Source organism: Oryzias latipes, chromosome 19, assembly GCF_053564925.1.
Source record: "Oryzias latipes strain Hd-rR chromosome 19, Olatipes_Hd-rR_3.1".
Taxonomy (NCBI): Eukaryota; Metazoa; Chordata; class Actinopteri; order Beloniformes; family Adrianichthyidae; genus Oryzias; species Oryzias latipes.
Window position 1 is genome coordinate 7166765 of NC_136255.1, and position 27316 is coordinate 7194080.

Genomic DNA, 27316 nt, shown 5'->3' on the forward strand with positions numbered 1-27316 from the left:
CCAGAGTCGATCTGAGAGTTGCAGTTTATCACTAAGCAGGCTTTGCCAAGCAGTGGAAAATCCCTTGATGCAAAGCACAGACGCTGGCCAGCTACAGATGTAATGATGATCTTTGTCACACTGTAAATAAAAAAAGGATATTGGTACATGTTTGAGTAACTCCTGGTGAGGTTTGTAACTACACCGACATGTCTGACATCAACATTTAGGATTTACAGATGAGAATGACCCTTCAGATACAGAATTAATTAGGCAAAATCTTTAAATGTCAAATTGTTGTCAATAATTCTGTAAATTAGTAAAATAGCAGCATTTTACTGTCCCTGCATCTCAGATCTTTCTTAAATTGTGGTTTTATAACTGTATCAGGCTAAGAAATGATAATAAAATCATTAATACATGTTTGAGTGACTCAAATCTCATTGAAATTGAAGTCAAAGTTTTCCCACCAGTAAGGAACTTTATTGGATTATTTTGACCAATGAAGGCACAATGAAACACAAAGAAAAGACAACAAAAACATGTATGCACTAGTATAACAGCATATGATAACCAAACGGGTTAGTATTTCAAGTACTCCTATTTATGTTATTCAGTCTTTTAATAACAATATTACGGTGATTCTCTAAAGCAATAATGCTTGGACGCCTAAAGTCTATGCTGCATTCACAGACTTGACACTGGATCCTTCACCACTAAAGTTATCCCTAAAAAACACAACTACTGAATGTTTATGAATTTTGCAGAAAATGTTGTGCTAAAACATTACAATTTCTGGTCTAGATTAAATTTGCAACATATTTGTTTGTTTGGCATTTGTTAAATTGGGTAAGAAATTGGGTTGAATTAGGTAAAAATGTAATACCACTCTGAATTTTAGCTATAACACTCATTTGTAAAGTACTTGCAAATTCAATGCTTTTAAGTTTATAGGTATGCTTTTATTCCACTTTTATTTTGAAAGATTAAAAAGGAAATGGCTTAAATATTCCTCATAGGTTCATTAACAAATGGTAAAAAAACAGACTGGTAGTTAGGAAGTCTGGTTTTGTTGTTTTTTTCATTAACTGATAAGGCTATAAAAAAACGCTGGGTTATAAATCACCCGTTGTGCTGCATTCATAGACTTTACATGAGTGGGACATTTTGAACCATTTTTCTTTTTTAAAGTAGAAAAAAACAAATTTTAGGTTCATTTTGAAGATGGTGCTCAAGTCAGAAGTTGCTTTTGGATTCAATGTGACCCATGAGCGTCTGTTTATATTGCCGTGTCTTGAAGTATTATTAGCTTAAAGCATTTTTCTTTTACCTGAACCAAAAATGTTGTCAGTTTAAAATTGGTGACAGTGTTGCATAATGCAAGCTTGCAGCTTTGTTTTCAGTACACATGTTCCCTTCCGCCCTCACTGCTTGATTTGTTTATAGGATAAGAAAGATATAATCAATGTTTCAAGACAAACAGATCTTCGATTTTTGGGTTTTGTTTCCTTTAATTTCTAAAAAAAAAACAGTGATCAATTTGCTTAGAAAGTCAAACCCTAAATGGGTTTAACAATTTAGAAGTCTGTTTATTGTAACTAATTTTTCAGATAGAATTTCCTTAACCATTAAATTCTTAGTTTAACTAAATAAAAACCCCTGCTTTATCGTCAGGATACGCTGAAGTCAAAGTGCAGCTTTCATGGAGATAAGCGTAAAGACTTTAGCTGTTACTCCAAACTAGAGCAGTGACAGTCATGAACTCTGCAATAAAAGTGGAACAGGCAGAGATTATCGCCCTGCCCTTCATAATTCCTACTCTGACCCTGACGTAGACACACACAGAGACACACATGAACACATACTTTTATACCGTGAAGATCACAGATTTTACAGTGCACTATAAAAGCAGAATGCTCTTCTGAGTTAATAGTTAATAGTGCAGTAGTTAAATGTGAAGTCTTAAAATCCACAGCTTTTGGACACATTCTCGCCATCTTGGATAGAACAAACGGCTGTTAACAAGCTAATTAAACTTTCATACAGTAGTTAAATGTTTTGAGTATGTTTGTCTTATCTGGCAAACTTTGAGAGAAGATTGACTTATGCTGAGGGTTTTTCCACATTGTCTGACATTTTTCATGTAATTAGGAGGGATTGTTGCTGAGAAAATGTCTTGGTCGCCTCCCTGAGGTAACCATAAACCAGACCCACCCACACAAAGTTGGAGTCAGTGGTTGTGCTACAGCTTCTCTGTAATTCCCTTCTGAGGAATATGTGTTTGTGTGTGTGTATGTGCCGTGTTCTGGGAACCACCATGTGTATATATACTTGTATGTCATTAACAGTGTTGCTCACGTTACTTTTAATAATACATTACAGAATACTTGTTATTGTTGTTCAAAACGTATCCCTAACTTTACATTAATGTCAAGTGTCAGAATTGTAATGCCTATGTCACAACTGCCATTGCGGGTTGATATGGTTTCTGCGGGCAAAAATGGGCAAATCAATACGGGGTACACAATTGACCTGCAGGAAATATCAAAGTTGTAGACCAATCAATGACCTCGTGGGAAAAATTGTTCATTCACATTTTTTCTACGGGCATGCTGTGGGCGACCGGTCTTAACAAACGCTTTAACGGCACACAATGGTTTGTAGAGATGAAGTAGGTGGGACGCAAGTGCGTTGTACACATTATTCATTTTTAACCCCTCCTCTAAGGCTACGCACTGCGCAGGGAGCCCGTAAGGGCTGTTCAAGTGAAAGGTGAAAGTTGTGCAGTCCTTGCATGTCTGTCTTGCATCCCTTGGCTTGGCTATAGGCAGTTTTTTTTAATTTTCCTGTCCAACAGCTGAGCAAACAAATGGGAGCTGAAGGCCTCTTATTTTAGACATATTTTACTGTTATAACAGGGGGTTGTGGATCTTCTGACACACAAGGTGTGGATTTATATAAACCTCTTTTGTAATATAGGCAAAACTTTATTTTTATTGATAAGATTTGTAGGTTGGATCGAACGGAAAGAAAAAGAGGAAAGAAGGGATGGATTTTGGAGATAGGGGGTAAGGGCACAGAAGGAAGGGGGAAAGGGGAGTTAAGGAAATTTTAATGTAGATTACAGAGGTGGTGGTGGTAGTGGGGTACAATCATTGAGCAACAAGCAACAAGATGGTGGAGGTTTATCATCATTACTGTCTGGTGTAAATGTTAGTCAAAAGGGGCGGGGCCTGTCCATACATACTCAAGTGTTACAAACTTACCTGTTGGCTCCAAAAATCTTCACATACAATCATGTCAACATGTACTCAAAACAACTACCGTTCACACACACACATATGCATACAAACCAACATATGTAAAGCATTTCATTCTGTTACATATACTATTTGTGCAAAGGTGAGCTGACAACTGTGCTCAGGTGGGTGTTTGTGTTCTACTGAGGTGGATGATAGAATGTAAACAGAGGGAGAGTGCCCGGCCATCCCCACACCACGACCCTCGCCGAAGCGATAGTGGTAGCCAGGGCCCCCTGGACACTGGCATGGTATAACAGATAGAGGGAATCTGCCCACCGGGCAATCCAGCTAGACACCCAGATCAGGGCAAGGAGGACCGCCTCATTTCCCCCAACGCCAAAGAGCAAGGAGATACAGGAGCACGGAGAGTCCAGGCCCCAACCCCAGCCATGAGGGCCCCCCCAAGGAATACCCGCCCCACGCTCCAGCCAATCACCTGCCTACCGCACAGACGGTTGGGAAGAGAGCAGGACAGAAGCTGCCCACCTCTGACACTGACCCCCATCTGGTGGCTGAGGTTGGCGCCATTATAAGTCAATGGAGCTGCCATCAGTGTGTGAATGTGTACAGGTGAATGGGACTTTGACTGTATAGCACTGAGGGCCTTAAAGCAGGGTAGGTAAGCGCTATTTACCGTAAGTATACGGCATTTATCATTTAGTTAACTTTCCAGTAACAGAGAACCTGAAACCTGGGTCTGAAGGACTCCAGCCATACCAGAACAGCAGGACAGACAGAAGGACATAATTTAGTAACAGTTTTAGTTGGGTAAATGACATGAGAAAAACCATTGACCATATAAGATTAGAGCCACAAGCTAAAAAAATCCAATCCTGATCTGTGGAGCTCCAGCTGCTCATCATGCTCTGTGCTTACAATACCAAGCTCTCTTTCTGTTTACCTTCCAGCAGTGGGTGCAAGGCCATTTGTTTTGATCCTGAATGTCCTATGAGCTGACCTGATTCTGCTGCAGTTCTGCTGTAATATTGTGTAGGATGATGCTTTGCATTGTTTTGCATGAAAACGCGGGCGTTTCCCTCTGAATTGGTGTTTTGGATAGAAGCATATTTTTGCAGCCTGTCTAGCAACTCCTGCTGAAGTTGGTATTTTTTACTGGAACAGATGTCCTTTAGTTTTGCTGTTTGCCTGGGTGATGCAGTTTCCTAAGTTGTATGTCTGTGTAAGCCAAGAAAAACCTATACTGGATGATCACCAATGTGATTCAGCAGTTGAGGTTTATGAAGTCACATTTTATTTGATTTTAGGTAATGCGGGTCATTTCTGTGATGTACCTGATGCTTATAGAGAATGTTCTCCTATGATTTCACTGAAAATCAGTTATATTTTAATGGAAATGACTCCTGGTTATACAAAAGATCTTCCTTTTTCCCTCCTGCCTTTTTCCTTCTTTCTGTTTCCCTCCTTTTTCCTGGTGATTTGGAGCATGATCAGACGGCTTCAGGTCAGACTAGTTTAGGGGCACTTCCCCTTTCACAGCTGGACGCACAAAAACACAGAAGAATTGATGCTGGTTCATCTGTGGTGTTTTTATTAATTTAAAGGAACCTCTGGATATTTTTACATGTTCTACTGTCAAATAAACAGTGTTTCTCAACAGCTTGAAATGAGATTTCGTTTTCTATAAAGAGCACTTGTGTGTCCTGACATTTGCTGATCCCTGCCTTGTGTGTCACCTAAATCCTTCTCAATCAGAGGGGAACAGATGGATCAGCAACCCTTTCACTTGACACGTTCCAACAGATTAATATCTCTCCTCTCTTTTCTTGTCATTTAAACCAATTCCACGTGAGTGACAAACATTACTCATTTGCTATTTTTAAGGACAGAAGCTGCAGTGAGGCCTTTTTAGTCAGCTCTGTATCCTCACCATCTTTACAACAGTATTTGTAAATATCATTTGTTTCTCCAATGCTTGAGTCTTTGCTGTTGTTCGGAAGGGAACTGCATGGGCCAGCACTTCCAAAAGCAATGATATTCATGCAAATGTTCCAAAATTTACAACACCTCCAACTCTGGTCATTTTTATTATTGACCAGAGTGGTCAAAATTATTTTAGTTATATTATATTATTTAACCTGAAACAGACTTGTTTTTCACTCACACAGTCTTTGAGGCGTCTCCCATGTCTTAATCTGCATGGCTTAAATCCAGCTGGACTTCATTCAGATTGGATTTTGATCAGTTGTGTAACTATTTCAGATTATATATCTGTTCTTTACAGATAGTGTTATTTATTACCAAGCATTGCAAATAATTTTAACTTTAACTTAACTTATTTGAATTGATCTTTTTTATTTATTTTCAGGGATTTATCTGTTTATTGGGATGTATTGTTCATTTATTTGGTTATTAATCACTGTTTTTACTTTTATGCATTTTATTCCTTTTACATTTTGGTTTAACTCCAGTGTTTTCTTCAAATGCGTATTATCAAGCCCCTGCCGATGCACGCTCACCTGTTGCATTTGTACAGTGCTTAAGTCTCAGTCACATGCACCCAAATGGGGGTTGATCTGTTTGGGATCGGCATGTAGTGTAGGTGGAGAGCTGAAAAGTTTCCCGCAGTTCAATCTGAGGGTCGTATGGCTACCTTAAGAGATGTTGTTTAAATGGAATATACAATTGTTGTCCACGTGGTAAGTGTATTGTGAAGTATCTTTAAGGCTAATGGAAGTTGAATGCACAAGTGAAGTATGAGTGATGTTGTCATACAGTGCCCTTACGCTACACTCTTGGCGTTAGTGGCCCCTGTGAACAGCATACATGGACCCCTGCAGGAGTCCGCAGGATTTGGGTGAGAAGGTGTCAAAAAAAAGTAAAAATCTGTATTGCACTCCTGTGTCTCAACTATTTCCACCTTATTTTACCCTTGCATTTTGTATAAGTGTTTAGCGTGACCCGTCACCCTCAACATGCCTGTACAACATAATAAGTATAAACAAATTGGCTCTACCGGTTCACAGAGCATGTGTATGCATGTGCCCTGTACAAGTTTGCCCATTTTCCACCAGTATCCACCTATACGGGCAGTTGTGACTAAGGCTTTTAAGTCCCCCATGACAATTTTTTTTTTATATAAAAACATTCCCAATGGTGTTTTAATGATGATTGTGACATTTTTAACCAACATTTCATAACCGAAATATCTGAAAAAGCCATATTTCATGTTTATCTGATTTTCAAAATCGCGATTCGTGCAGCAGCGGCGGCCATTTTCAATGTTCAGTCAGTGGTACAGATGCGATTTCCTGCAGCGCGATTTGGCTACATCTGGGACTTTAACTTTAAGTTACATTTTATCCAGCCTTGGACGCACATAAAATATGTCCGGGCAACGCAGCAATGTGCCATCTTCTATTCTCCCGCAGCTGAGCTTGTGCATGCTGGACAGGGCAGATAAGGAAGCTTGTGCAATGTGCATGCGCTCATTCATCCAAACTGAACGTCTGAATGAACTCTGTCATTAGAAAAATGCCACACGTACATTTCAAAAACTCAAAAACATGGTTTTCATGGGAGGGAGACTTTAAAGGGCCTATATCATGCAAGATCAACTTTTTTGTGCTTTTAAGTGTTTTATAATGTTAATCCTTAACTATAAACAACCACAAAGCAGTATTTTTGGACCCATGTCCTTTATGTGCTTGAAACAATCTTTGTTAGCTCAGATGTTTTGCAAAATGTATTTTTTTTGTTTTCTTTTCGCATAACATTTTCCATTTTAACTTAAACCTGAATGACCTGAATGTGGTGTGAATTCTGTGCATCACCATCGTGTGCCATGTTCTCTAGAGCCCAGCAGAAGCTGCTGCACGTGACTTCAGTGGGCAGATCACTGTGTTGGTCCGTGAGGGGGGGAGATGGAAGACCTGTTAGACAAAGACTTCCAATTGACATGAAAAACAATGGAGCACTGCAGCCTCCTGACTGAAAAGACAACAGTACAATCAGACCTTTTACTGCTGCTCCACAGACAAGCGACTCATATGTCAGCTTAGCAATTTAAGTTTTTTCTTCTATATGTTTAATTGTTATTGTTTGTTCTCATTTGTCTTTACACACATTGATATATCATTGGAGTTCAGTTGAACAGTAATGGGGACTCAAAAAGTTATTTTTTAATTTTCAAATTAGGATTTAGAGTTCCAGTGGTCTTTTAATTAGGATTATGCGGTTTTTCCTCAGACGAGGAAAACATAGGTGTATAAATATACATATTTATATCAAATATAAATTTAGCACAGGTTGCTGCACCCTTTTTCAGTTGCTATCTGAACTGTCAGTTTAAGGGATTTTTGTGTTTAAAATGTCAAAAGGTGGATGTTTTATTTGTAAGATTGTTGTAAAAGTATTGTAAAAATGTAAAATCTTTATCCATCTCGTTCTGGTAACCAAAATCATGAATATTTTGAAAGTTATACCAAACATTGGAGGGAAGTAAGATTCTTCTTTGTCCCTTCATGCTGGGATCATTTCAGCTTGTCCTGAGTATGTCGTCTCACCTGTTAGTCAGGACACAGTACCAGTGTGTCCGTGGTCTGATCAGCTACTCACAAATCTCAGTTGATAATCTGTTGTAAATTCCTAACCTTTTGTATTTTTCCCTTTTACGTTTTTTACCAAGATTTGTGTTTGAGGTAATAAAGATGAGACAAGTTCAGGAAGCTCAAGGCTTCTGTTTGAAAGAACAAATATTGTCTGTTGTGGAAACTGGCCTCTGCTGTAATGTTTAACTGGCCATCAAGGATCAGTCAATGAGCTCAGTAACACGTCAGCCCCTCAGCATTTAACATTTGTGATGAACGAATATGACTCTTAAACTTTTACAAATACTGTGTTTATAAATCAATCCATCAAGACTTGCATGAGAGCTGTCAGGAGTGTGTAGGTGAAGCTCTTCGGGGTTTGTTTGTGTTTGTATGGCAGCACAGTGAGGTTCAACAGCTGAGGAGAAAGAGAGCATTCTTCTCCAGAGCAAAACTACGATCCTTGTCATGTTTGGAGAGGCAGGAAATGGGGCAGGCTGTGCAGAGAAGAGATGGAGAGATTGAGTGAAGGAGGAAAGCACAGAAAGAGCTCATTTCTGCACTTACAAGAAATCCTGACATCCTGTACATTTTCAAATGTAAACATGAATTTTTTCCCCCTAATTTTGTTTTCATTTACGTTGAATCTCTTGTATGAAAAAGAAACATCTTTCTCTATAAATAATTAATGCTATCAAACTCAAAATATGATGTTTTAAAATCACAATTGAAGTTGGACCAAACAGTCAAATCAAACTTCAAAAAACTTCAAATCAAGTGATTAGAGGAGTAAAGACTCATTTTCAACAAAATCTTACACGCAAACATGTGAGAAGTTTTAGTTTACGTAAAAGCTATCTTTCTGATGTCAACTGAAAACTCAATTTTAGTGACGATAACTGTGAAAAAAGTCAAGTCACACAGAGGCCCACTGATAAAAGCTGAATTGTTTGCACCTTTGTGCTTCAAATGATGTCAGATCCTGATCTTTAAGAATAACTGGTTAAAAGTTTAAGCCTGCTGCAGCTCTGGAGACCCTGGAAAAAAATAAAAATATACTGGTTAGCATACAAGTGTTGACTTACCATACACATATTGCCCTATGATTCAGTAGGGCGGGGCCATTAATTCATTTTTTTAACCATTTGAATTTGCAGTTGAAGAGGATTTATTTAAAATCTGGATTTTTTTTTCTCAGCATCCTACTTTCTTGGACTTCCTGAGTAACAGGCGTTAAAATGACAGCCAGCAAGGAGGCGACTGTTCTCCAAAACAGGAACAATTTCCTCAGAAACATGGAACTGATTTGGTTTTTTGACTTCAAACCGCGTGCGGAAAAATCTGTTTGATGAGCGTTGCTACCAAAAGCGGGAGGGAGTACGATGAATTTAGGAAACAGAGGCACTGTCGAGTGCGACAAGTGCTGCTCTCCACAAGATGCTCAAGCTAACAGCAGCTCACAAAATACATTGTTTTACAAGCATTTTTACAGCTTTTATTTGCTTTCACTTTGAATTTAGGTCAACTCCCAAAGGAGATGTTAAAAAAAGAGTTTGTGTTAAATATGCTCTGTTGTTTGTAATGTTTGTTTATGAGAGTAAAGGGGAGAGAAGAAAATTGATTAAAATCTAATTTAGTGTGAAAAAAATCTTAGATGTTATTATTATCGCACCGCCCTATATTTCAGTTAACTGGCATTTTTATTCACTTTTCTTATCAAATCAAAACTTTCAACAAAAGCGTGCTTCTTTTTTCCTCACACAGTCACTGCAATCACCGTTTTTAACAGGGTCTGCATCTATTTGCAGCTAATAAAAGGAGTCAAAACCTGAAATTTATTGAGTGCACGATGGCTTGGAAATCATCAGAGTGAATATTCTCAGATATTCAACTTTTAAAGGAATTTATTCTTAAAACTACAGACTCATTCTTGTGCTTGTGTGAAACGATGATCTCATTTTGCACCCAACAAAGATGTGGGGTTGATAGTAGAATAATAAATCAGCGTCCTTGCCCTGTTTGCCTAAATCTGGTTAATCTTTTGTAAGCTGTAAAGTGCAGTCAAGTGTAATCAAAACTATAAACCAAAGTTTCTTAACCCAGTTTTTATGAGATAAAAAGTTGAAGATTCATCTTGTTAATTACTGTTTTCTTCCATTTATATATTGGGACAGTTAAAGTCCCAATATAGTCCCAAATTCTCACTGGTCCTTTAATTTGAATTGTGCAGTTTCTAGGCAAAATGAAAAAAAAAACTGTGTCGTTTTTTTGGAGAAACTTGCCTCTAAGTTGTGGTTGGGACTTTTGGTTTGGAAGTAAACCTCCACTGATATCCCGACATCCCTGTGTTAGCGAGCAATGTTGGAGCCATCCTGCCGTTCAGTTCTGAGTCGGATGCCAGCTCAGACGAGGGAAATGAAGATGTTAATGTATCTTTTTGTCTGCAAGTGGACGTATCAGGATGGACCGGAGCAGGGAGACTTTGGCTGGCGTCACAACTGAGAGCGCTTTCTAACGGCATCTTTTAATCTGCTCCTGCTCAACCATGATTTGAATAAAGAAATACTCAGAAATGCAGTTTTAATCTTAATCTTCTTCATATATGTCCTCCATCATGTGAAAAATGCTACAAGAACATTGTAAGAACACCTAAAACAAAATTTTTATTGGACTATAGATAAGTTTTATTTTCTTTTTTTTAACTTGAAGGACTAGTGACGGGTTTCTCTATGGCTTTTTACATTTTTTTTTTTGTCAGCTCAAGCTTGGAGACAGATATTTCCTTTGGGTGTTGGAGCTCAGACTTCATCAAAGTACCTGAAGCCTCTGACAAACCCCTTTGAAAACTGATGCCATTGTAAAAGCAGAAAGACGAAAGAAAGAACCTTTCAGTCTCTGAGGAAACAGATGGAGGGTGGGGGAACCATTCAAATTGTAAAATGAGACGTCTTCTGTCCATAACAGACAAAAAAAAACGATTGTTTTGTCTGCAACATTAAAAGTGTCCTCATGTTAGTGTTGATAAAAAAAAATAATCAGTATTTACTTTTTTTTTTAAATTGTCTTTATTCTTCCTTACACTCTCCAGGTTTGAGAAGGGGAGGATCTACTCCTACATCGGGGAGGTGGTGGTGTCCGTCAACCCGTACCGGGCCATGAACATTTATGGCCGGGACACCATAGAGCAGTACAAGGGCCGTGAGCTGTACGAGAGACCCCCCCATCTCTTTGCCATTGCAGACGCTGCTTACAAGGCCATGAAGAGGAGGAACAAAGACACCTGCATCGTTATCTCAGGTATTAAAAGAAGCCTCTCCCCTCATGCAACAGCTGAGACTCAGTTATTAGTTATTTTGCTTGTTGGAACCCCCCCCAAAAAAGTCAACTAAATAAACTATATCTCTTTAAATACCAGTATGGCATGAAGTGCCACATAGTGGTCAGAACAGGAACTGAGACTCTGAAAACCTTGCAGTCTTGTAAATATTTGCAGAAATAAACATGCACCAAATTAATTCTAAAGAATAAAGTGGTCCATCTGATTTTGAGTCTTTTTGGGGGCAAAAAAAGCAGGAAAAAAGTCTTGTCAGTTTAGTTGATTCTGCCCTTAGGTTTTTTTGACATTCAAGTCAACCCAGAGTTAAAGATGCAGAGATGATTCTGTAGGGGTTCCAACATAAACGTTGTTTTTCTCTCCTTACAGGGGAAAGTGGTGCAGGAAAGACAGAGGCCAGCAAATACATAATGCAATACATTGCTGCTATTACCAATCCTAATCAGAGAGCTGAGATTGAAAGGTGAGCTGCTGCTAATGTCTTTTAAAATGAGTTTGGAGTTGCATGAACAAATCTTATCAGTGTTTTTTTTCAACTCATGAAAAATATTTGTCAGCTGATTAGAAATCGGATTTGTGAAGTGTTTTGTCCTATGTCAGCAGAACGATCCCCGCCTGCGTCTCAAAGTCGTTCTGAGATACAGTTACAGCTCGGTCAGGTGTAGTCGTCATCTCGGATATCTGAGCTGATGTGTGCTGAACACACTGCTGCATCTTATTGTTGGAAAACCCTTTTACTCCATTGCAAACAAAAGAATGACACCTTTGGGTTAGAACTAATGATGGAGAAGGTCGGAGGATAAACCTCACAGGTTAAAGAAGTGCTGACAGTTCAACCACTTTGTACTTTCACAATAGAAGACACCGTTCTTTACACATTCAGTCAATTCTTGATTGAAAGGCATTTAACTCTCCATAAGGAGGACATGTCATATCATCTCAAGCGGTATTATGAGTTGCTTTTTATGGCAGGGAGCCAATCCTCTAGAACTAGAAACTACAACTGCAAAATGAATGACATCAGTGTTTTAAGGTCACACAGTCTGTAGGAACGCACTAGACTCCAGTGATTAAACCTGTAAAGCTTTACTTCTGCTAATCCCTAATGGATGATTAAAAAAAAAAGTGGGTTTATTTTAGCATCCATATGGCAAGTTTTAGAGCAGCTTTGAAATGCTGGATCATGCGGTAATGACTTTTATCTTTTTTAAATTCATATCTTTTAGTGTTAGATGAAGCTTGCAGTTTTGTCTAAAATGTTGCAGAAAAATGTGCTGCTTTTGTACAAGTTTATTTCAATTATACACTTTTGATCCTGGAAGGAAAATCTATGCATTTAAATGCAGTTAGATGTTTTTTTTTCTGTAATAAAGCCCATTATTCATGTAGAAACAAACCTTTTATTAATATTTCTGAAAGAAAAGAATTAATATTGGTTTTCTGGGGTGGACCATAAATGAAAAGTTGTTGTGTGATGTCTCTTTATTAGATTTTTATTAAAATGCAACACGATAAAAAGTTTAAAACTTCTATTACCAAAACTTTGATGTGTTGTTCAGTGATGTTTTTGTTAAAAACTCTTTTTTCTTCCCCAAATATAATAAAGTGAAATCTCTTCTTTTGTAAAATAGAGATGTGTGAAATGCTCAATTTATACACATGAACCAATGATTTAAAAAAGCTCTTAAACCTCTGCCCAAATGTTTAAATTGTATAAAATATGTCAGTAAAGCAAAGCTGATGAAGCATAGAGATCTGGATTATTTCCAACCTGATCTTTTTGTATTTTTTATTTTAATTTTTTTAATAATTTAAAAATGTCATCTTTTTTGAAGAGGGAAATGTCTCTCCCTGTTCCTAAAATGACATTTCCCAAATTAAAATGATCTACCTGTAAATTCCTCAGGGTCTTTAAAGGGCTTAAGTCATGCAAAATTAAGTTTTTCAGTGCATATAATGTTCATTCCTCTTAAAAAAAAATCCCCAAAATGGTATTTCATTTACGCATCTCTGAACATTCCTCTCTCCAACCCTGCTCTCTCTGAGCACCAGCTCCTCCCAATCCATGAAATCAAGTGTCTTCACATTCAGATGTTTGAACGCGGGGGAACGGCGCCTTCCAGGAAGAGTCTTTGCTGCCAGCTAGCAGTGATCCGCAAAGCGCTTTTATTTTATTTGCACAACATTCACATCCATCTTTTAAAAGATGCTCCAGACCGGCTCTAGGATGACGTCATGAAATGGGCAGCACCCACACAGAAGCAGAAGGCAGTTTCTCAGAGATCTAGTCATCTTACTTCCTGAGAAGGAAAATGAGATCTTGAAAATAACTCATTTTTCATTAAAAAAGCTTTTTTTTAGATTGTCAAATGTAATATATTATCATATATATATGGATATCGTTTACTCTGAAAGGCTTAAGAACAGCATGATTAAGGCCCTTTAATGGGCAAAACTATATGATTTTAATGCATATTGTTGGCCTTTCTGTTGAATCCTCCTTTCTCTGTCTGACAGAGTGAAAAATATGCTGCTTAAATCCAACTGTGTCTTGGAGGCCTTTGGAAATGCTAAAACCAACCGCAATGACAACTCCAGCCGCTTTGGCAAATACATGGACATCAACTTTGACTTCAAAGGAGATCCAATCGGTGGCCATATTAGCAACTACCTGTTGGAGAAGGTGAGTGAGGTGTTCTCATGCTAAAGGTTTGACTCGGTGACCACTTTGTGAAGTCAAGTCTTGTGTGCGCACGTTCACCGCCGAATGAAGATGCTGAGACGATGCTTTGATGTTTGTGGTGATGTGCGGTCTTCATTCAAAACCTTTCACTGTTTTTCCTGTTCTTTTACTGAAACTTTATTCATTTGTTTGTTTTCAAGAGCAGTTTTTGCAGTGTCTGAATCTTTTTCATAAGTTAAAGCTACCTTTTCCCCCCTAATTTCCCAACAGTCGAGGGTCATTTTCCAACAAGATGGAGAGAGGAGCTTTCACTCATTCTACCAGGTAACCGTGTACTTTGAAACATCTCAGGCGCACAGACTAAAAGGATGCCACAAACAGAACAGGAACTATGCACACCCTTTTTATAACGTAAGAAATTAGCTTTGCAAATAATTTCAGTAGAATGAAATGGAATCCTTTTTAGGTATTCGAACCACTTAGTTCATTTGCAGGATCGTGACTCTGCAGCTTTTGAGCCATCAACAAGCCTGTGGTTGTGCATGATAAAGCACAGCAGTCTGTTGTGATGCATTAAAAGATGAGCCAATCAATGACACCAGCCCGCAGAACATTAAATATAAATAACACAATCCGATTAGAACATGAGCGTCTGGAGAAGTGAACCAGCTTGAACTTGTTTTTTTTCTCCTCACAGCTGCTTATAGGAGCTCCAGATTCTCTGTTGCGCTCTCTTCACATCCAAAAAGACCCAGCAGCCTACAACTACATCAGAGTTGGAGGCCAGATTAAGGTAGTGCACATGACCTGGATGTTTTATTTGACCATTTATTATCTCACTCCTGTTTCTGTTCTCACATTTTAAAGACCCATTTTCATGAAAAAATGTGCTTTTGGTATTTTTATTATCTTCTTGTGGTATTTTTTTAATGTTCAAGGACATATATGAAGAAAGCTAAGCTCAAAATTACATTGTTGAGTATTTATTTATTCAAACCGTTGTTAATCAGGAGCAGATGAAAAAAATCCAGTGGGAAAAATGATTGTATCTGTGTCGTAGAGAATTCGCTGGTCGATCTACAAGCTTCCTGCTCCAAACTGTCAGCAGCGAGGCTTGCTCCGTGCCAACAGTCTCATCCACAACTCAATTCTAATGAACAACTGCTGCTCAGCAGAGACTAGGTCCAAGAAAACAACAGTTTTTTTAAGTTTAGGCCAAAAAAGCCCAAAAAAATAATCCTTTTTTTTCTTCTTTTTTTGAGGTTTTCATTCTTTTTTCCAAATTATTTTATTGAAAGTTTACATATAGTACACAAAATTTGGAAAACCAACAAACAAAGAAAGGGCACATATCACAACAGCAAAAGCAGACGTTAGCAGTACATACAGCCCTTAGAACACAAAGAAAATGAAAAACACACAGATGTTTATGTTGTCTGTTCAGCCTGTATTAGTTCACAGTCATGACTTACTCATTTTTGAACAATCCCACATGTTCCTATTTTTCCCCCAATTCTTCCACTTAGATAATATCTTAATGTTTCTAAGGTCTCAGAAAATTCCCAAAAAATCCCTTCCCACTTGCTGAGTTACTGTAGAATCTTCTGCTTATTATTAGTCTTCTGCCGTGTGCTGCTGCATTTGCATGAGCTTTAATGAGCAGGAATAAAAGCATCCAAGCAAAACAACTTGGAAGTAACAAACTACCTGACAGCACAGAAAAACAATACCCCCCCCAGGCAGCTGTGGCTGTGGTTTTGTACTCGTCTCTCCAGCAGCACGTTTGTATAGCTCAACTATGCAGTAGAGGACCTGTCTGTATTTTCATAAACCTGGAAACTTGACATTGAAGGTGTTGAAAGAGCAAAGCACAAATGCTTCTTCAACCCATTTTTAGAAAAATAAAATGATGTCCTAGCTCTGTCATCCAAAGATTCCCCAAACTTCTCTTCCCTCTCTCCAGTCTGGAATCAATGACGGCGCTGATTTCAAAGCTGTAGCCGACGCCATGAAAGTCATCGGTTTCACAGGAGACGAGATTCAGACTGTTTACAAGATCCTGGCTACCATTCTGCATCTGGTAATGATCCGTTCTGCCAAATCCCTGTGGGTTTTCCAGCAGCAGCTGTGTCCCTCTGCCGACCTCTGATCTGTAACCTATCACAGATGTGTGTTTTATCTCTGCACACGTGAATGCCTCTTCATTATTCATGTATTTTCTGAATATTTTTTTGTTTATTATTGTTCTTGTCCCCTTGTGTCACAGAAAAAAAGTAAAACAGGAAACGTATGTCATTGATGAGCCATTTTAATGGAAAATTTCATAAAACGATACAGATTTGACTCTGCAGGAATTGGCATTGTTTTATTCAAACTCATAAAGTCTGAATTCTGAGATTTGCCCAAATATTTAATAATGAATAATGTTTTCATCGTTAAAAAGGAATGTTTAAATGTTTTTTTTTCTTTAAAAGTTTGAAAAAAAAAAAAAACGTAAAAGTTGTTAAAACAATTTTCTGGAGCTGCTGCTTACACAAAATAACACAAAGGAAACACTGAGGTAAAGAAGTGGAAATAAGTGTCAATTTTAATTTCAGTGCAGACAATTTTGGTGTTTATTTTGTGGCTTGTACGTTATTTCCCACATGTGGGATCAATTAAGTATCTCTGATTCTGATACAGATTCTGAAAAACTTCATGAAATTAAGAGACCTGTGATAGATGTCAAGTTTCAAAGAGCAATTTCAAAGAGTTTGCATATCTGTCACTGAAGTGGATTATTTAACATGGATTTATGAAATAGATGCTTCATAAAATTTTTACCTGTAGTTCCTAATCAAACTGCTCCGCTGCAGGGAAACTTGACGTTTGGAGTGGACGGCGATGTGACCCTCATAGAGAACGTGAAGCTTGTGTCTGTGATCAGAGAGCTGCTTTCCACCAAAGAAGAAAACGTGGAGAAGGCACTGCTTTACCGGACGGTCGCCACCGGTCGAGACGTCATCGAAAAGCAGCACACGACCCAAGAGGCCAGCTATGGGCGGGATGCTCTGGCTAAGGTGCACTCCAGAGGCTAGAAGAAGTCCCAGACAGCGCCGGTTCACTGGTGTCTGCAGGACTTTGAGCTTTGTCCTGCTATAAGCATAAGTCACAATGTGAAGAGATCAGATTAGCTGTGAAGGCAGCTCTATGAGACTGTAGATTAAAGTCTGACTTGACGATAGTTTGTCATTTTAAGTGTTTGTTACTGCCATCCTCAGGCAATGTATGAGCGTCTGTTCTGCTGGATCGTGGGCCGGATCAATGACATTATCGAAGTGAAAAACTATGATGTCAAAGTCCACGGGAAAAACACCGTCATCGGAGTGCTGGACATCTATGGCTTTGAGATTTTCCAGAACAACAGGTTAGCGTGCATAGATACATTGATGAAATATTCTTAAGCAATTATTCTGGATTGGACTAAGCTCCACTGTTTTCTGTTTCAGCTTTGAACAGTTCTGCATCAACTACTGCAATGAGAAGCTGCAGCAGCTCTTCATCCAGCTGGTGCTGAAGCAGGAGCAGGAAGAGTACCAAAGAGAGGGCATCCCCTGGAAACATGTAAAATTACACAAGATGGTTTTACTTTATAGTTAAAATGCTATTGTTTTGGAAAAAGAATGAAAATAAACTATTAAGTTCATTTCCACCACTTCTACATTGTGGAAAATTAAGAATAGAACTTTAATTGATCCCACAACAGGCAAATTGTTTTGTTACCATAGCTCAAAAAAAAATATCAAAAGATAACAATGAAAACAACAGATATTAAGTACCACTAAGATATAATGAAGATAAACACAATGAAGTGTCTACAAAATTGTAGAACAGTTCAAGTTTTTCCTTTTTTCTTTTTAAAGAATTTGATGTCTAAATAGCTTTTAGCGTTTAATTGTTTTCTTTGTCATGGTTAAAAGAAGGACCTGAACTTCTTTGAGGAGCTGATTTTCCTGGTGTTACTGCAGATATTTGACAGAAACGCTTGAGGAGGTTCTCATCATTTTGTTTGTGTTTTAACAGATCGATTACTTCAACAATCAGATCATTGTGGACCTGGTGGAGCAGCAGCATAAAGGCATCTTTGCGGTCCTGGATGAAGCCTGCATGAATGTGGGCAAAGTCACAGATGAGGTTTTTCTTCAAGGGCTCAACGGCAAGCTGGCCAAGCATGCGCACTTCACCAGCCGCAAGGTAGGAGATTTCCCTCAACGGAACCTCCCGCTGCTCAGGAAAGAAGGTCCTCCAAGCTCCAAAGCAACCTTTCGCTCTAGCTGTGTTTGTTTTTTAAACCATTTTTTCAATTGCATCACATCTGACTTTTTCTTTCTTTTTACTGCAGAGAAAGGTAACCTTTAGGTAACCGTTAGACAGAATGACCCTAAACGGAATGTTTTACAGCCCAATTATAGGTATTATTTTGCTAGTTCTAAGCAAAAGATTTGTATTTTGGAGTTTTTAATGGAGTCAATTGTAGTTTATTTTTACAACAGGCACAAAAGTGATTGTAATAATTAGACATGACTCATTTTAGAACAACAGAGGTCAAAATTGTTGTTTCCAACGTGATCATAAATGCCAGTCTAACTTGTCAACATTTAATTAAATAACATCCTTAAACTTTGACCACAAATTACAGTGCAATGTGAGGTTTTTTGAGTTAAGTATTTCAATTGTCATAAGTATGGAGGAAAAGGATTTTGACTTATTTTAATAATAATTTCCTTTTTTTTTTAGATTTTAGCTCTGATTGAGACAAAAAAATACCAACTGTGCTGATTTTGAGAAACGCTTGGAAATATGCAGAGCAAAGAAGTTCAAACAACTTAAGACGTGGTAAAATATCTGGCGTGTCTAAAAACAAGGTTTAAAATCTTTAAAAGTATTAAATAGTTTGCAGTGTACTATTGCTAATCTAAACCCTTTTATAGAAGTAAATCTTGATTAAATGTGCCATAAAATAGAATCAGAGTAAGCATCTGCTGCTGCATGTTATGACTGTTGGAACCAAGGAGCTACAGAGATCATGTTACACATTAAACAGGATTTAGTGTTGGGATGGAGAGCAAATAAGATCCGGTTAGTCTCCATAATCAGAAAGACTGGCAGTCTAATTCACTTTAATGATCTGTTCAGACCCCTCCGCTAAACTTAAGCCAATTTAGTTTGTGCTCATAAGAAGTTTGGGAGCGGATGACATGGAATTCTCATCAGTGTAGTTTTAGGTTCATCCACAGCCTGTCAAAAGCTTCCCAGGACAACTGCGATAAGTGGGTTTCAAATCTCAGCTGTCTTGACGTTTATGCGGCTGCAGTTTTCTCTCTGAACACAAGGGGGCAGTAAATTTCAGACTGCAGCACTCTGACTCAACACTTTGCACTAGTGATGTCACTGGCAGCCAATGGGAGAGTGTGGAGCTGATGCTCTGCTCAGTTTGAGTAAGCAGAGAGGAGGATGTGCATTTATAAATTAATGAGTGCAGTCATATGCAGAGGAAAAGGAGAGAAGAGGGAGATGTAACAGAGTGATGAAGATGATGCATTTTAAAATATGACAGCCAAACTTTTTTGGGGGGGAAACCCCAGATTAAGATGCAACCACACAACTGTGTCAGAAACTCTTAGATGTGGACAGACAACAGTAAATCCTGCATAAACATGATTGCAGTGGTTCAAACAGAATGAAAGGACTGATGGAGAAGCAGGGCTGGGATGAAGTTTGTGCTGTAGGCTGTATTGATTGCCAAAGCTTCCCTTCCTCCTGTCGTCCTGGAGTCGATATTCTTCTTCACAATCGCTCTTCTGCTGCTCTCTGACCTGATTCCAACGCAGCAGACTTCTCCGCTATAAAGACGTGGAGGTTGAATCTTCATCGATCCAGCTCTTACTTCCTGGAACCAGCAGCAGCATGAACTAATAAAAACCATCGATCTTGTTCTGTCCAGGATTCTGAGGCCAAGCGATGTGAACACAGCGTCTTCATTTTCCTCTTTTAGTGAACAAAATGTGTCATTTTATTTTTCACAGATCTTCTTTTGTTAAATATTTACCATAACACCTATGACACGCTCTTCAAAATATATATCATTTGGGTTTTATGTTGTAGGTGAGGCCAGCATTTAGGTGACCAGGAAGATGTAGAGTTGAAAGGTTGCCTCTGTGTCACACAGAAAAACATGTTCTGTGACAAGGGACGACAGCTTTAGAGGTGGAAATGTTTATGTTGTTAAGGAAGCCTGAGAGGAGCCTGCCAGGATCAAATCAGTTTTAATAGGAATGGACCTTTGCCGTAAGTTTCCAAAACAGAAACCTTTTTGATACTAAATTTGCATTTATATTTTCCTGAAATGAATTGTCGCTTTTTTCTATTATTATTTTTACTTCATACACACATAAACAGAGGCAATCAAACATTTTTTAAGAATGTTAATTCATTACAACTGTATTGATGTTTAAAAAAATACAATTAAACTTGATTCTTAATTTTTTTTTAAATGTGTATTTTGGCTTCTAGTCTATGGAAAAAGGCCTGTGGTAAATGTCAAAAGTAAACAAGTTTTAGTTTTTGCTCTGTAGGGCCACCTGCTGGTCAGTTGTAGTAATATCATCGAAGGCAAAGGCTGATTAACTGAAATGGACATTTGATCCGTTCTAACCTGTTATCAATGCAACATACTCCCTTTATAAGTGTTTTATTTAGTCACTGCCGAAATATGAAAAGATAATCTTCCATTGAGAGGTTTTTAATATCTGACTCTTCACAACCTGTCCTCTGCTTCAGCCTATTTTTTTTTTTTTTTTGCAGAAACATGTCTAATAGAACAAGATATTTTAGAAAAAAATGATTAAAATATTTAACCCCCCAAAAAATTCAATTATCCAATTATTCAAATATGGACAGACATTTTCCCATGTCATTTTAATTTATATTTAAATGCACACAGTGGGAACTTTAGGTTCGACTCACCATTGCTTTTCTGTGTTAAACCACTAAATGTGTTTCACAACTCCTATACTCAGGAACAAAGCACAACTTAGTTTTTCTGAAATGAATTTTTAAGGAATCAATTTGTCTTCTGAAGATCACTTTCACTCTGAGTAAAAGATCTGACTGTATTTTAGTCCGACTGAATCAGATATGTGAACCCTGTAAGCTGAGGAAGAGCTTGGAGTGCACAAAGTGCAGACAGATCCACAGACTTTCAAATGCCGCTCTGGCTCTCAGGGCAAAAGGCAGACAGCTGAAACGAGAGCAGTGGAAAGGAGAGATGAAGAAGTAGTGATGGGTGGGAGGGAGAAGTGCACGTCCTGAGAAGATATGCGAGGATTGCTTTTGCTGTGCAGTTAATGATGTTTGACATGCTAATCATGTAGCATTCACTGAAGCTTTGTTTTTTTTGGTTTTCTGATGAAAGATGAAAGTGAGTTTTTAATGTAGATATTGGTTATATGTGAATCTGTTAGCGCAGTAAGATGACTTTGGGTTTTCATTAAAACAGTTTTCATGGATGACTTGTTAAACCACTCTGATTAAAACTGAACAGTTTGGTCATCAATCTTTTTCAGTTGATTTCCTAAGACCCACTCTGATGAAAATTGTGTTTTGGGTGTTTTTAACACAATAGAGAAATACATATAAAGAAAACTTAGTATTTCTTCATCCAAATCGTTGTGAATGGGGAGCAGACAAAAAATGCCATTGGAAAAAGATTGTAGGTGTTATGAAGGGTCTACAATGGCGGGCCACAAGCTCCCTGCTCCGCTCTGATGCAAACAAACAGATCCATGTATGTCTTCATTTTCCTCGTCTGAGCTGGCATCTGGTTCAATTTTTGTTGCACTGGTAATGTGTTGTTAGGGGGGTGAGGGGGTGTAAGCTAGCGAGAGAGCATGTGATATCAGGAAGTAGGGGCTGGCTTACTCCGCACCATTAGTGCTGCCCTCAACTCTGAGTCGAATTTCTAATGAACTAGAGCCGCTCTGCAGAAACTATGTCCTAGAAAACGGCACAGGATTTCTGATTTTGACTATAAACAGTATAATCATAATTAAAAGACCACTGGGAACACTTTTGAAATAGATCAAAAGATGATCAGAGTGGCCACACCATGCTGAAAATATGATAATATATTACCTTTGGCACACTAAAGAACACACTTTTTTATTAAATGTTAGTTATTTTGCTGAGTTCTTTCCCAACCCGGAAGTAATACAGCTCAATCTTTGAGGTACCGGCTTTTGCTCCTTGTGGGTGCCGCCCATTTCATGACGTCATCCTAGAGATGGCCTCGGCAGCGTGTCTGTCTCGCCCACGAAAACAAACAACACCCAAACTGTTACAAAGATGGATGTGTCATGGTTTGGGTTTCCTTTGCTTTAGTTTTTGCTTCCATTTAGTTTCTGTCGTGTTTGAGTTCTGCTTCCTGTTTTGTTTGGAAGGTTTCCTGTATGTTTTGAGTTTTACTTCCCTGGTCCTAATCTCTCCTGATCGTTCTCACCTTGTCAGTTCTGTTTGTATTTACCGGTAAGTCTCGTGTCTGCCTTCCTCTTGTGCTGATCCATACTGTCATTTACCCTCATTGTCTTCTCCCTTGTCGGCCTGGGTACCCTGACGGTTGATTTGTTTAGTTTTTCTGCTCGTCAGCGCTTTTACTTTACGAGTATTAAAAACAATTTTTTTGCTTGGAACCACCTGCCTCCCGTGTCTGCATATTGGGTCCTTCATCAACCCCCATACCTGACAGGATGTGCACATTGTGCACATAAAGAGAAAACATTTTTATGGCGTTTACTGCAAGCCCTGCTGAGAAAGTGTGTGTGTGTTAGCCTGGGGGCAGTGCTGGCAGCGCAGACTCCTCCTGGAAGGGGCTGTTCTTCACTTATCTACCTCACAATGTGAGAACCTGCTCGTTTTTGGTGGGTTGGGAAAGGCTTGTGTTCAGCTGTTTTCCATAGGTGTGAATGCATGTGGGAGGGTAATACTGAGTGACCCCTCTTTTTAAAAGCATGTGCGGAGCTGTCTTTGGCACAGGAAGCTTTAGCATTTGCAACAAGAAGAGACACGATATCCAGAGTTTAGTGGTGGTATAATGAATAGATCAGATTTTTCACTTATTACTTGCTGTTGTGAGTTAATCTCTAGATTGGCGTGAAGAGGTTCAGCTGCCTGTCAGTGAAATAAACATGAAACACATAATCGTTCTCCTTGTCTGCTTCCCGCTCCTGCAAAGCAGAGTAACCTACTGTGAAGGTTAGGAGGCGATCAGAAGCAGCTCTTCAGGAGGCCTTTGCTTTTGCTGTCATCGATCCCTTTCTGCCACAGCATGGAGTGGGTCTGCTGGAAAAGAACTGATAGAAAAAAGGAAAAACTTTATTTTGGTCTTTCATGAGATGGAGTACAATTCCCATGGAGAGTGAAATATTATTGTAATCTGAGAAAGTTTATATATCATCAGAGTTTGTATGAAAACGTACATAACATACAAAATGATTTTTGAGCACAAGGCGCACTCAAAAGGCAAAGATCTCATTTGTGGTTCAAAAAAGTGTTGTTTTTTGGTCACATTTCAAGTTGAGAAGTCAAAACTTAGAATTTGAACCAAAATACCTTTTTGACACCTTTAGCGCTTTTGAGTGACAAAAGATTTTTGAGCACAAAACGCAGTATGCCTCATTTAAGCTGAAAAACTGCATTTTCTCCAAACGTGTGGGCGTGGATGGTGGCGGCTGTAGATGCAGATGCATGTATGAGCACTAAAGGAAACTGAAATGCTTAAAATAATGTTCAGGTCACTAATGCTAAATTAGTAGAAAAATGTAAGCACAGACTAAACTTAGAGAAGTTCAGTTAATACAAATATCTGATACTGAAACATAGGTTTGATGTGTCTATGTATTTTTGGTCTATTAATTTATTTTGTGTTTTCTTCTTTGTTTTTACTGCTTGAAATAAATCAATGAAGAAGAAAGAAATTAAGAAATAATAATTGGAAAAGGTTGCAATTTTAATGAGAACATTTTTAACAAAATTATAAAAACCAAAATTCTTGATAATTTAAAGCGGCTGAGGTGTTTTATTTTCTTATCTGAGTCATAAGCTAATCTGTAAAGGGACCTTTTTATGCTTGAAATCCTAAAAAAGCCATAAATCATCTTTTTACCAGACAGATTTGTTTTATTATTGTTTTTTACTTTTCCTGTCCAACAGCTGGGTCAACAGATGACAAGACAGATTTCTTGTTTTGGACACATTTTACTTGAACAACAGGCAGATTTCTGTTTTTGTAATCTGATGAGATGTGATTGTGAATGATGTCATCACCTCTGAAGCTGGATTTTAAACCCAGAAATGGTCAAAAATCCCAATAAAACTTCCAAGAGTTTGTGTAAAAATCACCGGAATTGGTTAAAAATGTAAATGAACGATTTGACACCATAGTGGTTTTGTTCTGTCATGTGTTTAAGACAGTGGTTAGGAAAATGATTTGATTTTAAAAATTAATTAAAAATTAATTAATTAATTAATTAAAAAAAGGAAAATGATTCGAAGACAGAAATCATTTTCTTTTTTTTTTATGTGCTCATTTAAGTAAAAGAAATATTTTCATTTGTGTAGAAAAAATGTGTACAGACATACATGAAAAGTATCTATAAATGAATTTTACAATAATATCTGACAGCTACAGCAGTTGCCTGAGAGATTCCCGTCTACCCAAATGTGGGAGGAGATGTTTACAGTTTGGAGTTTTATAGGAAAAGAAAGTGGTGTGAATTCAGTTGTCATGTTTTCTCAACTGGTGCTTTGAGTGTTTTAAACCTCTGACCTGAACAATGTTCTTTTGAGTGAAGGCAGCCAGCGTGGTACAGTGTCATTCCTACTGGTCGCGTGATTTATTTTCACCCGGATGATGAATGCTGGGGTACAGTCGCACAAAATAAAAGCTGAGAGAAAATGTAACGTCAGCAGCAGCTTCAGTTTGCCCCTGAGACACTCAGCCGACACCAGTCTTGTTATTTTTGCACCCTGCCCGTCTCTCGCCTTCTCGCCTCACTTTTTTCTGTGTTTGGGCTTTTTTTTCCTGATGTGATCTTCTGTGGTTTTGTGTTTTTGAACTCCCCACCTCCTTGCAAGGTTTTGTCATCCATATTCTGTAAAATGTGAGTTTCATCAGCCTAATCAGACCAACAGGAAATGTATGAGGTTGTTATTAATCTCTCTAGACTGTAATTTTCTCCGCATACGCCATTTGGAAAGCTCTAAAAGCTTTTTAACTTTCTTTTGCTGATCTTGGAATTAGCATTACTAACATATTGACAAGCAAGGAGTCAGATGTTGAAGCTGATTAGACTTTTACTTTTAGAAAATTGCGCCAAAAAAGTGACAAACTGACTGTGTCCATCAGAATTAAATGCTTCAATTCTCAACAATAAAGATTAGCACGTTACTTAAAGTAATGGCTACAATCTGAATGCTCTCTCCCCTCATCTGCTCATCTTCCTCTGTCCTTACAGCTAACACTGTCTTGACAGGGTCTGGACTTCTGAAACAAATGAAACAGATGTGAACCTGTAGCACCAGGTCTGATTGCAGTCTGTGCTGCACTACTGTGGGCATGACATAACAGATAGTGATGGATGAAAGGCAACATGATACAGATGATACAGGTTTTTGAAAAACCAGTCTTCGTCCTAGTGCTAGTTTCCTCACAGTCCTCAGGCCAGAGCTTCCTCATCGTCACGAGAACGCAGTATTAAACTAATGAGGGCTCTGACCTTCCAAGCAGGATAGCCTCTAGACTCTGACCCTAACCCCTAACCCTAACCTGGATTGCAAATCATTTTTGGACATTTCACGTTTCATTTTTTTCTCCAGTTTAGAATTTGTTTCGTTTAACCAGAATTAATATTAATATCATGCTGCAATCTGAATATATAGCCTTGAAAACATTACTATAGCAATGAGCTAACTTCATTTTCTTGTTAACATGCATTTAATAAAGTTTTATTAAATTTTTATATTTTTGGTTAAATAGATCTTGAGGTCCTCATCAAGGCTTAAAGAGAAACAAAAATGAGCTTTACAACATGTGCAAGTAATAGTGAGGAAGAGTATTTTGTAGACAGCATGAAAAGCATTTCCTTATGCTCTTATTGTGACTTTCTTTCAGCTTTCACCAGCTGATAAGAGTTTGGAGTTTGACAGAGACTTTCGCATCCGACACTATGCAGGGGATGTGGTGTAAGTTTCTTATACTTTTTATAATCATTAAAACAAACTTTCATGATTTATTTTTGTGTCTACAGTTGCATGGTTTCACACCTCAGGACTCACTGCTGAATTGTTGTGCATTTGCATCATAAGTTGATTGAAATTAAGAGCATCTTGATCACATTTTTAATCAAATTATAATGTTGCACTCTAAATATGTTTGGTGTAATGTACTGAACATTAATCTTGTTATTTAAAACATTCAAATCGTCTTTTTTTCAAAAATGTTCATTTATAGCAAAAGCAGAACTAAGCTGTTTCTCTCCTGGTGTTTTAATGTCTGTGACCTTTTTTGGTTGAAACACCTCAGGTGGAGTTTAGCCGCTCCACTCCACCAGTCAGTGTTAACACCTCTGTTTATAGCAGCTACTTGCAGAAGGTGAGAACAGACTCTGTTCTGTTGAGTTGGCCGGGTCTGTTTTTAATCTCACAGTTTTGTGTGGATTGAAGTGTAGATATTACTTTCCTTTCCTTATGGATCATGACTTTTTAGCAGTTAACAAGGACGTCATATCAGCAGAAAGGTGCCAGACTGAAGTTTAACCACTGATGAGTTGTAGTATTTTTCTGATCAATGTTTAGTTGGTTTAGGTCTGCATATACAGAAACACTGAAGGTAAATTGTCCAGCTCAAAAGTACTGTTACTGTTAGTCTCACTTTAGATCTGAGTGGAATGTCACAGGCATCTTTAGTCAGCTTTTTATCCCTGCATTCATTGATCAAAAAGACAAATAAATACAAATTGATTTAACATTGAACAGTCACTAGAACATAGCTCTGTCACACACCCACAACAGTGTGAAGAATGCCTTAATGAACCAGAAGATCTGGTAAAGGAAGGGGAAATGTGTGAGCATCCTTACTTGGACTGTTGCCATAGTGACACAAGCAGGAGGTAATAATTGGATCACTGGATTTTATATTTCAGTAAACAGTTAAATGTAGGAGAATGTAGATGAAGTTCCATGTTAATATTTATTTTTCTTATACATTTTTTGATAGAAGCAGGGCTTATGAACATCTGTAATAAATGAATCTTAATGTGTTGAATTAAAACTAAAAGAACTCAACAGAACTTATGATCACAAGTTCTGTTGAGGCCGGTGAAACACAAGTAAGAACACTTGAAGGATAGAACTATGGCTTAAACCAAAGCGGTTGTGT

The 27316-nt window shown here is 38.1% G+C and overlaps 1 protein-coding gene across 1 annotated transcript in view; it reads left to right on the top strand.

Moving 5' to 3' along the window:
* myo1d (myosin 1D) overlaps positions 1 to 27316 on the top strand; it is a 98220-nt gene that overhangs the window by 12691 nt on the left and 58213 nt on the right. The window contains exons 2-12 of the mRNA XM_011488384.4: positions 10917 to 11125; positions 11532 to 11625; positions 13680 to 13845; positions 14116 to 14169; positions 14543 to 14638; positions 15809 to 15925; positions 16701 to 16904; positions 17106 to 17251; positions 17334 to 17448; positions 17908 to 18078; positions 26051 to 26121. Coding sequence (XP_011486686.1) covers positions 10917 to 11125; positions 11532 to 11625; positions 13680 to 13845; positions 14116 to 14169; positions 14543 to 14638; positions 15809 to 15925; positions 16701 to 16904; positions 17106 to 17251; positions 17334 to 17448; positions 17908 to 18078; positions 26051 to 26121 — 1443 coding nt within the window. The remainder of the gene's footprint in view (positions 1 to 10916; positions 11126 to 11531; positions 11626 to 13679; positions 13846 to 14115; positions 14170 to 14542; positions 14639 to 15808; positions 15926 to 16700; positions 16905 to 17105; positions 17252 to 17333; positions 17449 to 17907; positions 18079 to 26050; positions 26122 to 27316) is intronic.